Genomic DNA, 14,814 nt, shown 5'->3' on the forward strand with positions numbered 1-14,814 from the left:
TCCAAGGTACAAAAAAAAAACCTAGTAACGGTAGGGTAATATCATTCTGCAGACTCAGCAGAAAAACAACACTTCTCATGTTACAGCTATGTTGTCGGTTGTTAACATCAAGCTGCTGATTAAAGCAGGTTTAAATCAAGAAGAAGGTGTGCAGTTAGGTGTGTATGGGCTTCAGTGTCTGCACACCCCAACAGTATTTTTCAGCTTCATGCTAAATGAGCATAAACTGGATGTGAGCATATAAACTCTGAGCACAATTCACTCTTTTCTGCAACAATTATTGTGTGTCACAATGTGAGGCATTGTGAGAGTGTTCTGATACCGCAGAACAAATGGCCATTGTTGTGGAGATATGAAGTGGTGAGCTGTTATTTTATAAGAGACTCACTTAATCCCGGAGTAATCCCTGTATTAGATCACACTCTGATGGTGAAACAAGCACTGAAGAGGAGTCGCACACTCAAACACACACACACAGGCAGCACAAAGCAACCACGCATATATCTACAGACACACACATAAATGTTTGCTCTTTTCACAACAGCAGCAACGTGTCACATGACCATGGTGAGACCTGCCCTCCACCCCACCCCCCGAGATGAGTTTGTGAGTGAAGGAGTGCGCAAGAGAGAATAGCTTCTGCACAGATGGAAACTAGGACACCAAACCCCCGTGTGTGTTTGTTTTGCTTCCTGCTGCATCTGCGTGTGTTTGTGCGTGTCCATCTGCGTGTGTGTGTGTCTGTGGAGGAGCGGGACTGAGCATCGGCATGTGCGCCACATCGCTCCTGTGAATGGGATGCGTTTGGGTTCAAGTGTAATGAATAATCCAGTGGTGAACTCTTGAAGTCTGCATGGCAAATTTGTTTCCTGGAGAGAATAAAAAGCAGACTGTAAGGTAGGAGAGAAGGCTCATTTCCAGAGAATGCTCCATTATAACTCTATGCCATAGAGTCCATGGCATTTCTACTATATCTGCAAAGAGCACTTTGTTTTCTGGCAGAAATTATTCAAATGCTTGTGTAATTAAACAACAGCAATTTTTGTGCGTGCATAGTCTCTGTTATTTTAGGATAAGAGAATATACAAACATGTTCTCAGTGAAAACACACATGCAAATATTATGAGACATTTAAAGGCTCATCCAAGGTAACTGCAACCTGGTGAACTTGCATTAATTCCTGCTAGTATCAGGTTGGACCCTTCTTTCCTTCAGGGTTGCTTTAACTCTTGGTGTCAAAGATTCAGCAAGGTGTTGGAAACATTCCTGAGAGTTTGATGACATGAAGCGTCACAGAGTTGCTGCAGATTTTCAGGCAGTACATCTGTGATGACAATCTCCTGCTCCACCACATCCCAAAGGGGCTCAACTGGACCGATGAGATCTCTTGGAGTAAAGGGAACTCACTGTCATGTTCAGGAAACAACACGGTTTTCATTTGAAGCAGTCTTTGTGCGCAGAATTAATGGAAATCTTCAGTTATCCACTTTACTTGTGGCTGGTGCCAAAACCTCAAGGTCTTATTGGCTAATACTGCTTCTTGATACTGCATACTGCCCCTCTTCATGCTCTTATCCCATCTTATCCCATCCCAGTGTGGCAGCGGTGTAGTGGTCCCTTGACAAGTGGGTATATTCAGGCAGGAAGAGTTATGAAATGACTAAACCAGTACTGGGAGACAGAAGTGAGAGACAGGCTCATAGACATATATACATGTATCTTTACTATGTCTATGTTCAGGCTAAAGTTACTGCAGCTGATGGCTAACTGTACCAGTGTGGCTTCGATAACCTTAGCTGAGCTGCTGGTAGACGTAGCTACATATGTAGGGATGTTGGTAATTGTAAAAGCAGCATCACAGGGGGTTAGAAATGGATATACTCAATGCTGACTGAAAAAGAAGTGGGTATACTCCATTTACCCTGGACTACACCACTGCAGTGTGGTGATTGTCTCATCTATTCTACATATGCTAATGAGGGGGGTAACTAAAGTTAACATTCAAAGCAATCAGTATGTTTTCCATAGTCAGTCATTTTCTTAAGCGCTTGCTTCGTCCAATTAAGGGTCACAGGGAAGCTGGAGCCCATTCCAGCAATCAGTGGGCAAGAGGCAGAGTACACCCTAGACAGGTCGCCAGTCCATCGCAGGGCCAACACAGAGACCAACAACCACTTATGCTCACACTAACTCTTAGGGGCAATGTAGAGTAAACAATTAATTATTATATCCAATCACTTGGTTTTTCTCTTTTGTCTTATTTGTTGAATTGGCTCAATTGACGTGTCTTTAAAGTGCCCTGAGATGACAATGCTATAAAATGGTACAATACTTATACAGCTGAACTGAATACATAGAAGTAAAAATAAGTAAATGCACATTATGTGTTTTGAACTTCTACAGAAAGTTATCCAGTTAAGACTATTACTTTTACTTGCTAAGAAAATGATTACGGTCTCCTGGCTCAAGCCTCAACCTCCCAATATTATACAATGGAAGAACAAACTGAAGGAAGTTTATAATATGGAATTTATTACAGCAAGACTACAAATGAAGATGGATATATTTATGGACAGATGGTCTACAATTCAGAACTATATTTCGGATTAAGTCTAGTTTCTGCTTATTTTTGTGAAAAATGCCTACACTGTACTGTGCCTATTGCATTTGTTTGATTTGTTTTGTTTTTAGTACAACTGTACAACTGTGATGTTTGCACTAAAGATTGTGAATAAAGAATAAGTTAAAAAAAAAAAAGAACTTCTACAGAAATACATCAACTCTGGGAAGTAACCAAACCTGACGATGGGGTATGTACATGTGCTTTATTCAGACACAGGAGTCATACTTCAAGCTAAAATGCACACCAGAGCCACAGCTAAGTAGTTGATCGATACTGTAAATATTTTACTTTGGCTTGATATTTTAATACCAACTGAAGCATTGATGTAAGATTTGTTTTTCTGAGGATGCACAAACACAGCTGCTTTGAATTTACTGTGGGGACTCCCAACTGACAGGGGGCCTTACTTTAGCCCCTTCAGCATCACAAATGAATGCCCAACCTGAAACCCAACCTGTATCCTAACCTCGGTCTAACTCTAGAACCAAGTCTTAAGTCCACATAAGTAGGTGTGCAGTCACATTTTTTTCCAGTCAAGCAGCCAAACACAAACAAATATTTATCATTGACTCAACTCAGGTTTTTTTCACACAAACACAAGCACTGCCCACGCCCAACTCCATTCCCACACCTCTAAATTAAGACGATAATGGAAAGTGTGCATGAAATATAGCAGATGTGTCTACGCTCCATCAATCACAGGAATGTGTTAATGCCTATTTGCAAATTGAAACACCTCCTCCTTAATTACAAACTTTGTTTTCAAAAACGGTGCATGGAAAAACGTGGCAAAACGGTGATAGTCAATGTGACACACTTTCCCTTTTCCACCACTAAATGTCTCCACTAAAATACTCTCTGCATTAATACAACCGTCGTTACACTTTTTCAGTCGGTGCCAAACAAACTGGAAAACTCACCATTACAAATTCATGTATGAAGAAGAATTATCAAAGTAATATATTATCTGATTTATACAAACCCCTTTACCACAAAAGTTTTCTTTTATCTTTGTTTTGGTCAGCCACAAAATGAAAGCGTTGTTCAATAATTCAGGGAAATCTTTTGTTTCAGTGATTTTTAAAAAAGCCAAACACAGAAAGGAGAGAAATATGTTCTGGAACTTGGACTTCATCCTCAGGGTTTCAGGTAACCTTTGTTCTGAGACAGAAACTCTGCATACTACAGTCAGGGTTTTGTATTTGAATGCTGTCGCATGTATCAGGTTGGGTTGACAAAAACAGATGACATTGTTGGATCCATGACCTTCAGTCAGGTTTAGTTCAATAACAGAATACATTCCTGAATATGGAACTGAAAACATTAAAAATTTTACACTTTAAAGAGGGATGTCAAACTCCGATTGCCAAAGCCCGTCCTGTTATTCTGATGGTTTTATTGTTTCTCTGCTCCAACATATCAGAATCAAATGAAATGCATCAAACAACTTCTTGTCAACTCCTTTACAATGACCCAGTCATTTCTGTCAGGCGTGTTGGAGCAGGGAAACAATCGAAACCTGCTAGATAGCTCCACTCGAGGATCAAAGTTTGACACTTCTGCTTTAAACACTCCATAATAACGTCGGAACTATGTCCTTATTACTCCTTTTTATGGCACACTGATATGTATTAAATGTCCCAACCAATGTTCTTCATCGTCTTGAGGCTGAGAAACCGTACTTCGCAATTTTTTATTTTTATTTTTAAGACAAAATGCATGTTAGCACTGCATTTTGTCACTAGCAACAAATTAATATAACATACTGGCTGTTATGGAGGAGCACCATGGCTGAGAGCATTATCAGAGGAGGTAAGGGTGAGAAAGAGAAAGTGTCACAGCATGAGCTGAGACAGGAGTCAACTCTGGGCTGACTTTTACGGGCTGGAGAGAGCTCAGAGAAGAGACAAGCATCACAGTGTAAAAATCTGCTAAAGTTCAGTAGTATTCATTTAAATGCTGAACTAAGAAACAATGGACAGAAAATTCACCTTTTATTGCAACTTGAGTCTTTCCACGAGCTCACAACAAATTTAAAAACATTCTATAAAGGCTGTCACCCTAATATAAGTCAGAATTGTTGTATTCTCCAGGGGGCAGATGTATCCGATTGTATACAATTATGAAATTGACTCTAAAGCAGATTCATTTAAAGATGCCAAACAATGTGAAGTCTAATGTCAAACATACATCTGCTGTTTAACTTCACATTTGCATTTGCAAACTGCTGAGGTTGACATATTTGCATGTAAACTACTCTAGTTACCAGAGGACTATACTGGGGACAATGTGAGAACTTAGATTGGATAGATTTGCCAAATTTTTAAATGATAAAGAAAGTTAGATTTGGGTCATTTAGATATCAGCAGAAAAATAAACAACAGCAGTTTCATAGATGCTATGTAAGGCCCTTAAAACAAGCACATCTCTTGTTTTCTAAACTTTCTGTTATTTTCATGACTGTTGATCTGATCTGGTTTATGTATGTCTTGTCAAATTAGGTCCCACACTGCCACAAACGGTTACTCACATGTTACAGCTTGCTAATACATAGTGATTATATATGAGAGTGTGCAGAAATAACGCTTAAAACAAAATGCAAATCTGTGAAACAACCACGATAAGCCCTCGTACATGTAATTAATAGCAAGTATATTTTCAGTTTAACTCAGCACAAGCATGGTTTCACAACAATTGTAAGTTATAAAAGACTAAAAAAGAAAAAACTTACTTTAATCTAAAGTTTAGAATTTTTTACCTAAACTTTTGTCACTTTTTTTTTGGAGCGAAGTTGAGTGATGCAGGTGCCGACAGCATCTCTGGATATTCTCTGTGTATATGATGTATGTATGTGCATCCCAACATGAGTGAGTGAACATGTCCCCCATGCATGTACTACAACATGTGCTTGTCCCGACTGACACACGGGAAACAGTCATTTGTGTGTGCGAGCCTGCTTTCATAAGGGTGTGTACAGCAACAACCAGGAGAGAGATGGCCCCCTTAAGACCAGTCAATGAGAGACGGACGTGGAGACGGACGCAGCTAGCGAGACTGGCGATCAATAGTAATCATGAGGTGCTGTGGCGTTAACAGCAGATGACACATGGCTCAGGTTTTCCACTGCGCTGCATCCTGACACAAAGCAGCACAAAGTCATAATTCCTTGTGGGCTTAGATCAATAGATATACATTTACTCGAACATCAGGCACATAGTGAAATTATTTTTGGGGGTTTTTTTGCCTTTATTAGATGGCTCATTACTCTTATGATTCAAGATTAACTTATTTGGTCCCAGGGGCCAGCAACTCAAAGCTGCATCAGTCTGAACACTGTTCTCTATATCCAATACTTTGATTTTTTCTAACAAATTGACACAAGAATGACACAGACTTTCTTTGACCTCATTAACGGCGCCCCCAGGGTAAAGGCTGCAATACTCAACTGCTGCATTAACATGATGTCAAGTTAAATGGACATGTGATGAATGAACATGGCAGATCTCCTATAATAAATTCCTAAAGGTGAGGAATTAGGATGAAGGAGCAAAAGTGAGTTTACAATGATAATGGAAATAATACCATTAGTTTGAAGTCAACAAATGGCTCTGAGCAAAAGTATACACTGGAAGAGTAGGAGTCCTATGTTACTGCCTAAGTTAACTTGTACAAGCCAATCAGAAATGTATGGAGCTAGAAAAGGGACATAAATAATGCAACCTGTATCTCCAGTTTAGTAACTTGTAGACTGTTTTTTTTTTTGTTGTTTTTTTTGTTTTTTCGCTTTTATGTCCCTATTTGTATGTGTAACAATAAGTAGAGGTACAAGTCAAATATTTATGCTCACCTTAAAAAAGTACAAGTCAAAAATTACCAGCAGTTTTTACAACTATAAAACATTATTCCCACAGTGACCCATGAACCAATCAGAAATCTGTAATTCACAATCAATCACAGAGAAAATGCAACTAAATTGATTTAATTATAGATAGTTTTTAAATTGTTTTCATTGATGTTTGTGTTATAAAAATGCTAAACGATAACGTTCTTTTCACGTCCATCTGTCTTTTTTTTTTTTCTGTGTGCGTGTGTGTGTTTGTGTGTGTAAACACAACAGACCTGACAATATTTTTACTTGGTTGGACAACCCAACCGACAACCCAAAAGCAATTTTGCATTAATCGTCATCTTTTTGTCATGTTTTTGCCACCCTGATCTCCTGGCGCTCATCATTGGTAACTCGATCCACCTGCTGGCTTCCTAATTGCCTCTGCTACCTCATTCAGTTCACCTGGTTTCCTTTTCTCTCACTGCCTACTTAAGCTCCCTCCAATCCCTCCTTTTCTGCCAGATAATAATCAGACCTATGTCTAGTTTTGTTCCAGCGTTCTACGGATTGTTCCTCAGTTGCCGACCCTCTGCTTCATGCCCCTGGATTACCCTCCTTGCCTTGCCCTCGACGGACACCGCTACCTTTCGGATCTTCTGGTTACCGACCCTGCCTGTCTTTGGATCTCTGAGCCTTGTCTTTGCCTGGATGAGTATTTTGCCATCCTGTTTACCTCCCAGCTGTTGCCTGGTTTCTTCTGCAGACCATTCCCCTGGACTGATCTTCTGTTCATACTCCTTCACTAATAAACTGGTCATTTGTCCAGAACTCCCTGTGTGTGGCTGAATTACGGATCCTCAGGGTAACTCATTACACTTTTTCTCTGTTTCGCTTTTCTTGTAGTCAGTCTTGTTCTGTTCAAAGTCCAACCAACAGAAACTTTAATGGAAGTAATTTTTCTTTTGTCTTTACGCATCACCCCTGCATGATGTAGGAAGTCATGTGACCAGTTCATTTCTAGTAAAGATGGTGACGTATGGCTGGAAAGACAAGGAGACAGGATTACTTTAACAAAAAATGAAAGAGAAAAATATTAATGTCATCCTTGATAGCAAACAATCGCAATATGCAGAGTTTTACAGTTAATTATAATGGAAAATGGAGGAGAAGAGCTTCTAAATGCTGAGACACATCCTCTGCAGCAAGTGGAAAACTCTTAAACAATGTTACTGCTGCAATTCTCAAAATTGCAACTTATGTGCTAAACATCACTTAATGGAAACATCTGCAAATCGCAAATGGAGTTTGTCAAAATTTTAGAAATATCGCTTTTATTTAGCAAAAAACTGTAAAGGAAACAGTTTAGTTGGCTGGTATGTTGGTAGAATATCAACTTAACTGTTTAATTATGTTGGGCCACTCTGAGCAGGATATCTATGATGTAGGACAGTCTGTCATTCTAAACAGTAACACAATACTGCACATGATTTATTATATATTAATTAAAACAGAAGAAAAAGTGTTACATCTGTGCATCGGGGCAAACACAGAAACAAATTTGCTGTGCACAGACTTTATCTTTGTTTTCTCATGAGAACACATCCTACTAAAAATACAACTGATGCACTCGCAAAAAAATGAATTTGTCTACACACACAATGTCCCTGTGTACATCCAAGAATGAGACACATTTATCACACCATATATCACCACCCTTTAAAGTCTCACAGGTTTAAGTAAAAAAAAATTAATTCCCTTTATTTTGCACTGGGACAGAGAAAAGAATAGTTAAATAAATGGCCTAATTGTGTGATATTGACCTATCTGTGTGGATAAAAAAATAGCTAAATTACATTCTTTGATTAATTTAATACTGAAAACACAGATTATTATTAAGTAATAAGTAGAGATTCCCAACATTCATGTTCTCTTCGTTCACTTTTAGAACCTCTAAAAACATTTTCTCCAACATTTACTGCCATCTTTTGAGCCTTTTCCTAAACAGCTCAGTTAGGCGATGGGATATGTTTCTAACAGCAACTTTATGTCGCTAATTAAGAGCACCAGCGGTCCGAAAACACCAGTAGATGAAGCAGTTCTGCCCGTAATTCTGAATCATAATTGGTCTAAAAACAGCAATCCACTTGTGCTGAGCAGTCTGAGTTACAGCCACATAAAAGAGCCACATAAAAGTAACACCCACCACCACCCCCTCTAGAAATACAATCCTCACAATTAGAAAAACGAGCGGTACTGGACTGGATGAGCGAGACACAAAACTTTCTTCACTTGTCTCCCATGAGAGAAAGGATCAAAACTTCAAAAATGATCTTTTCTGTAAGGAAAAGTTGGCTTCTTTACAACACACTCCTGTTTTCACTGGAGCTCTGCCATCACCGCTAAAGATAATGAGCCCTGAAAATCACTTCTACAGCATACCAAGCTAAATGCACTACACACACAATGTACCTGTTTCTAATTAGCTTTCTTTACTTATATTCCTATCATCTACTTCCAGAAGCCAGAAAACCTCACTTATAACTGCTTAGCGAAGAATATTTAGCACCAAACAAGATGATGTCAAAGAAAATGTAAGTACATTTTTACTTTTAACTCGTGCAAAGATTTGAAATGACTAAACAGCATTGACAACCAGGATCTTTCAGTCAAAAGTTCCTACATTCCAACTAATGTAAGAACTATTTCAGGAACAAAGGTGAAGGTTTCAGGGACACGCCCCCCCCCTTAATTCATTAATTCCTGTAGAATATGTTCAATATGTTCATTTTTCAATGAATCTCCCAAAGAGCATTAGTCTTGTATTGTAACATGTATTGTAAAATATGTAAAAAGATTTAGTCTGTAAATACTTTAGCATGGGAAAATCAAGGATAGAAATTATTTTGATAATTTGTAGAATTTTTATAGGTATATATAATGATATCTTTAAAATGAAAGAATACAGTAACTTGTTTACAATGCTTTTGTTAGTATTCAAAGAGACAAAGTTATTACATTAAAACTAATGTAATAACTTTGTCTTGAAGAATCTATTTAATTTGTAGAAGGTGAGGGTGTCAGGATTGGTCATAAAAACCGTCTCCAGCCATGACTGCAATCTGTGTGCAGTTACCCACCTGCATGTTCAGAGTCACATCAGCTGCTTCTCATAGAAAGCACAAGATGCAAATGATGTAAATTATGTAAATAGGACATGGGATATAGTACCGGCTGCACAGTGGAGTAGTGGTTCTTGCTGCCACACAGCAAGAAGGTCACTGGTTCGAGCCACACCAGAGGGAGGTTTGAATCTGCCTTTCTATGTTCTCCCCATGTATGAGTGGATACTGCTGCCACCTCCCACTGTCCAAAGACATGCCTGTTAGGTTGACTGTGGACTGGACTAAATTGTCCATAGAAGTGTGTGTGGTTATCTGTCTCCCTGTGTTTCCCCACAGAAGTTAAAAAAAAATGTTTTGCATCATTTGAATGTTTCTGGTTTTGTACTGTGTTGGTCTAAAGTTTCATTCATAATGATGCACACTAAAAACCATCAATTATGACAACTTTTCCCTTTTCAATGACAAACAGAGTGCTGAAGATTTTAGAGACCATAAATGTTTTTAACAAAATGGGCCAAAAAAAAAAGCAAAAGAAAAAAGACAAAACTGTGTTCAAAGAACAACGGCAGACTGTGAAGTCATTTTGAACGCGTCACTCTTCCAGTCAATCAGACTTAGAAATGATCGTTGTCAACCACTGCATTTTAAGATTGGGTGTTTAGTGTTGCAGGGGAGGAACAAGCAAGCAGAGTAACTTTTACACCACTGTGGGAGGCCTGATTAATCATTCCCTGAATAATTAATTGAGTCCATGTCAAACAGTAAATCAAACCTAGCCGGCTGTCTGGCTATATAGCCAGCGCTACATAAGGCCTCCATTCTGCCAAAACTTTTCCCATTCGAGCCAGTGATTGTTGAAGCAAGCTTTAGGAAGGGAGTGAGGCTGCTGCTGTATGTACAGCACAACAAAGCTCTCCTGTACAGCTTTGACGCTCAAGCTCAGCCAAGTATCATCAAAGTGCCCGTTTGGCAGCTGCCCTTAGGAAAGGCAGCCAAGGCCAAGTGAGGTTCTAAACCTGACACAACTACACAAGCAGGGGGGGGTGTTAAAGGCATGTCTGACGGGTACACTTCTCCAGTAATAGATTCTGCTTAGCTCCTCTTTAACCAGGCTACTTTATGGTGATAAAATGGTTATTGTTAAAACACAGAGCAAAAGAATATATTATAATATTATTTGGAAAAACAGTTGTTTACTTTTATCCATAAGGGAAAGAAATGTACATCATAAAATTATTTATTAATTTTATTATTTATTCATTTAAAAGAAAACCTGGGGAAGTAAATCCAATGTGATTTGCTGATCAAGTTAACTTTGATCATCCGCTCCTCCAGTTCCTCCTTGCACAAAGAAGGAGGTAGCGGTCCTGCTGCTGGGTTGTTGCCCTCCCATGGCCTCCTCCATGTCTGCTGATGTACTGGCCTGTCTCCTGGTAGCACCTCCATACTTTGGACACTACGCTGACAGACACAGCAACCTTCTTGCCACAGCTCGCATTGATGTGCCATCCTGGATGAGCTGCACTACCTGAGCCATTTGTGTGGGTTGTAGACTCCATCTCATGCTACCACTAGAGTGAAAGCACCGCCAGCATTCAAAAGTGACCAAAACATCAGCCAGAAAGCATCAGAACTGAGAAGTGGTCTGTGGTCACCACCTGCAGAACTCCTTTATTGGGTGTGTCTTGCCAATTGCCTATAATTTCCACCTGTTGTCTTTTCCATTTGCACAACAGCATGTGGAATTGATTGTTAATCAATTGTTGCTTCCTAAGTGGACGGTTCATTTAAAAATTTCACCTACATGAATGTCACATGTCGCTTGCCTGGAGGAGGGCAGCAATTTTTGCCCCATCTTCCATAGGAAATAAATGGAGAAGAAGTGACGTCGCCTCCTGTGTGTTGAGCCTATTGCTGGTAAAAACTTTGCTTTTTGATACATTTATGTCTGTATTTATCTTCTTTGTGATTTAATACATCACGGAAGTCGTATGTGAAATCAGAGACTACGTGAGCTTGACCAATTGCAGCTTCACCTACATTTTACTAATGTTTTACTCATTTAATGGAACGGATATCACAGTGGTAAATGTAACAGTACTGTTTGTGTACCAGTGTTCAGCAATGTGTCATGACAAATCACTTTGATCTGCTTTATATTCAACTCTCTCTCTACTCTACAGTCATCTGTCAGAGGAGATGCTTCATCCAAAGCAACATACATGAATTAACCACAGTAATTAACCTAACATGCATGTCTTGTGAGTGGGAAGAAGCCAGAGTACCCAAAGAGGACCCACAAATACACAGGGAGAACATGCAAACTCCACACAGAAAGGCCACTGTTCAAACCTCCCCTAGCCGAGGCTCAAGCCAGCGACATTTTCGCTGTGAGGCTACACTACTATGCCACTACGGCACCGTGAGGCCCATTTTATTTTGTAAAGTTTAAAACAGTGATCCTTTTGGCTTCTGTTTGGTCATTGTGACTGTTAGATGTAAGAACATTGTTATTTCTGTGGCACAGCATGTTTACATGGAAGCAAGAATACAGTTTATTATATAAAACTGATGGTATGGTACCAATTTTGATCTGTTTTGCAATTATATTCTGCCAAAACATGATATTTTGGTCTCTTTTGGAGTAAGTAATGGAATATTATTCTTGTGAAAAATTACATAACACCTGACATGACAACAGTAACATTCTGTCTTGTGTCTGTTTTTAATTATGCCCCTTTACAAGGGTGTAACAGTTAGATATCTAAGAGGAAATTTCCAACCACTTCTGGTTCACTGATGACCAGAAAACCCACATTTACAGAAAAACTGGGCAGAACAGAGTAGGTTTTATGGCTTTAACAGTAGCGCTGAGACACATGCAGCTGAAAGATGTGAAATCCTCAACATCTGTGATGAAACAGCAAAATAAATAAGTCGAAACCTTTCATATTGTAAACATAAAATATTCCATTAGACATTTTCCAAAATGTTCAGCAGTTGTCTCTTCTTAAGAAATAAATACATGTCTGATAAGGGCTGATACATTATTATATGATTAGTTTTGGGTGTTTTGTGAGAGGGGGATATATAGATGTCTTTTTCAAAGACTTTCTATGAGCTCGATTTAGCTCCAGTGTAAAAAATATTGACTTAAAAGTTCATTTAGGCAAAATTATGAGCTCATTTTTAACATTTGCCTTATTCTAACCTCATTTGCATCAACCTGCTGCTTTCTTTTACATTGTGTGTTTTAAAAGTAGTATCTTGTGTTTAACACGCAGTGGTTTGTTACTTTTTCAGAGGTAAAACCTTTATTTCAAGAAAAGTTCTGATATGCAATTAAAAGTTTAATATGTGATTTACTTGATCTTCACTGTTATGGACACACACTTAGTCATTGTCTTTAATGACCAACCTAAACATTTAAATAAATTTAAATTTTTATCCCAACAACACAGTCAAAATGTGGAAAGAAAGATAATATATATATATATATATATATATATATATATATATATATATATATATATATATATATATATATATATATATATATATATATATATGGGAGATTTGACACTCTTACCATTATAAATAGGTGACAGGTGAGGGTGTCACAGCTGGGTGTAAAAAAGAAAAAAATCTTCCTTTCACATAAAAGTTAGCCTTTCCGAGTCAGGGCAGGTCTAGGCTTATCACTTTTCTTTTCAAAACTCTCTCAACAGACCATGAATATTTTAATTTATCAATGAACGCTCCAAATAACATTAATCTCTAAACTTGCATATTTTAAACAGATCCATCACCGATGTAAAAAGTGTAGAAACCCCTTCTGAAGTGGTGGGTTTGAAACGCTTAAGGATAAGGCTGCAGAAATATGAATAGAGTGAAGATGGGGGATATTTTATGTCTAATGAAGATTTGAGATCATGGAGTTTATCACATATTTAATACACTGATACCATTAATTCAAGAGCACGCAATTTCTGGAAACCATTAAGGTTCCCACGCCACCATTACCTCCACTGTCTGCAATTTCAGCTAATGCTGCACCTCAATGATCATAATAAGAGCAGCATACACACATACAACACACACACACACACACACACACACACACACACACACACACACACACACACACACACACACACACACACAATAAGATCCATGGGTACACACATAAATATAGCTGTATTGTTTGAACCCATTAAAATAAACTGTCTTAAGGGTTACGGCCAGAGTCCAGGAATAAAAATAATAACAATCACTCACCACCTTGTCCTCCTGCAGCCCGGTCAGCCATCCAAGAGTCATGAAAGGAAAGACAGAGAAAAGATAAGCCATACATAAATATGTAAAATACCTGAAAACATTGTGATAATCTTACATCATAACAGGAAAGTCTGTATTTTCAATGTCTGAGTCACCTCCAACATCAGTTGTAAATAATGTCAGTGCATGAACTCATGCTTATGGTAAATCTATGATAAATAAACTAACTGGTATATTTTACTGGATAGAACCAGTTAGATCCCCTGGATCCCTCAGCAGAACATCAGCCAGAAACTAATCAGGATGTACTTTTAAGTGTGTGTTTGTGTGTGTGAGGTCATTAAATGCCACACCAGCAGTGTAGGAAAAGGGAAGGGGGCTGGAGACAGGACGTCACCAATTTCAGAGGAAGACTCACTTCCAAGCTGTAAAACATACACACACAAACACATACACCCTGCTGTGTGTGTATAGGGCATTTCCGGACCCCTGGGAGGCCGAGGCAGAGTGGGAGAACACCCCCTCTGTCCATAACTCAGTCTAATACCCAATTAACCTTTACCAGCCCTTGCCTGGGTCAAACACATACACACACATGCGGGCAACAGCTCATGTGCACACATATCCACACACACGGCATTTGTACACAAATTTGACACACATCTAGAGTACACTGACACACACACACACACACACACACACACACACACACACACTAAAATATGTGCCATGGCTCATCACCTCCACCTGAGTTCCAACACCTGAGGCCTGATCTGACGTACAGTACAGGGTTTTGTGAACAGCTGCATGTGCTTTCAGTGTGCCGAATGCAGATTTAGTTTCAAATATAAATATGAACCTTTTGCAGCTGCACACAACGTATATTTGTCCCTGAGACACAAGCAGCGGATGAGGTTTAAAAAAGCACAACCTTTCTATAGCTCTAATTTTATTCTCATATT

At 38.8% G+C, this 14,814-nt stretch overlaps 1 protein-coding gene across 1 annotated transcript in view; it reads right to left on the reverse strand.

Annotated features, from left to right (window-relative positions):
- rims1a (regulating synaptic membrane exocytosis 1a) overlaps window positions 1-14,814 on the reverse strand; it is a gene marked incomplete at both ends in the record, with an annotated part of 124,027 nt that overhangs the window by 64,729 nt on the left and 44,484 nt on the right. Inside the window, one exon of the mRNA XM_079248928.1 lies at window positions 13,853-13,864. Within this exon, the coding sequence (XP_079105054.1) occupies window positions 13,853-13,864 (12 nt within the window). The remainder of the gene's footprint in view (window positions 1-13,852; window positions 13,865-14,814) is intronic.

Source organism: Telmatherina bonti, assembly GCF_933228915.1.
Source record: "Telmatherina bonti genome assembly, chromosome: 11".
Lineage (NCBI taxonomy): Eukaryota > Metazoa > Chordata > Actinopteri > Atheriniformes > Telmatherinidae > Telmatherina > Telmatherina bonti.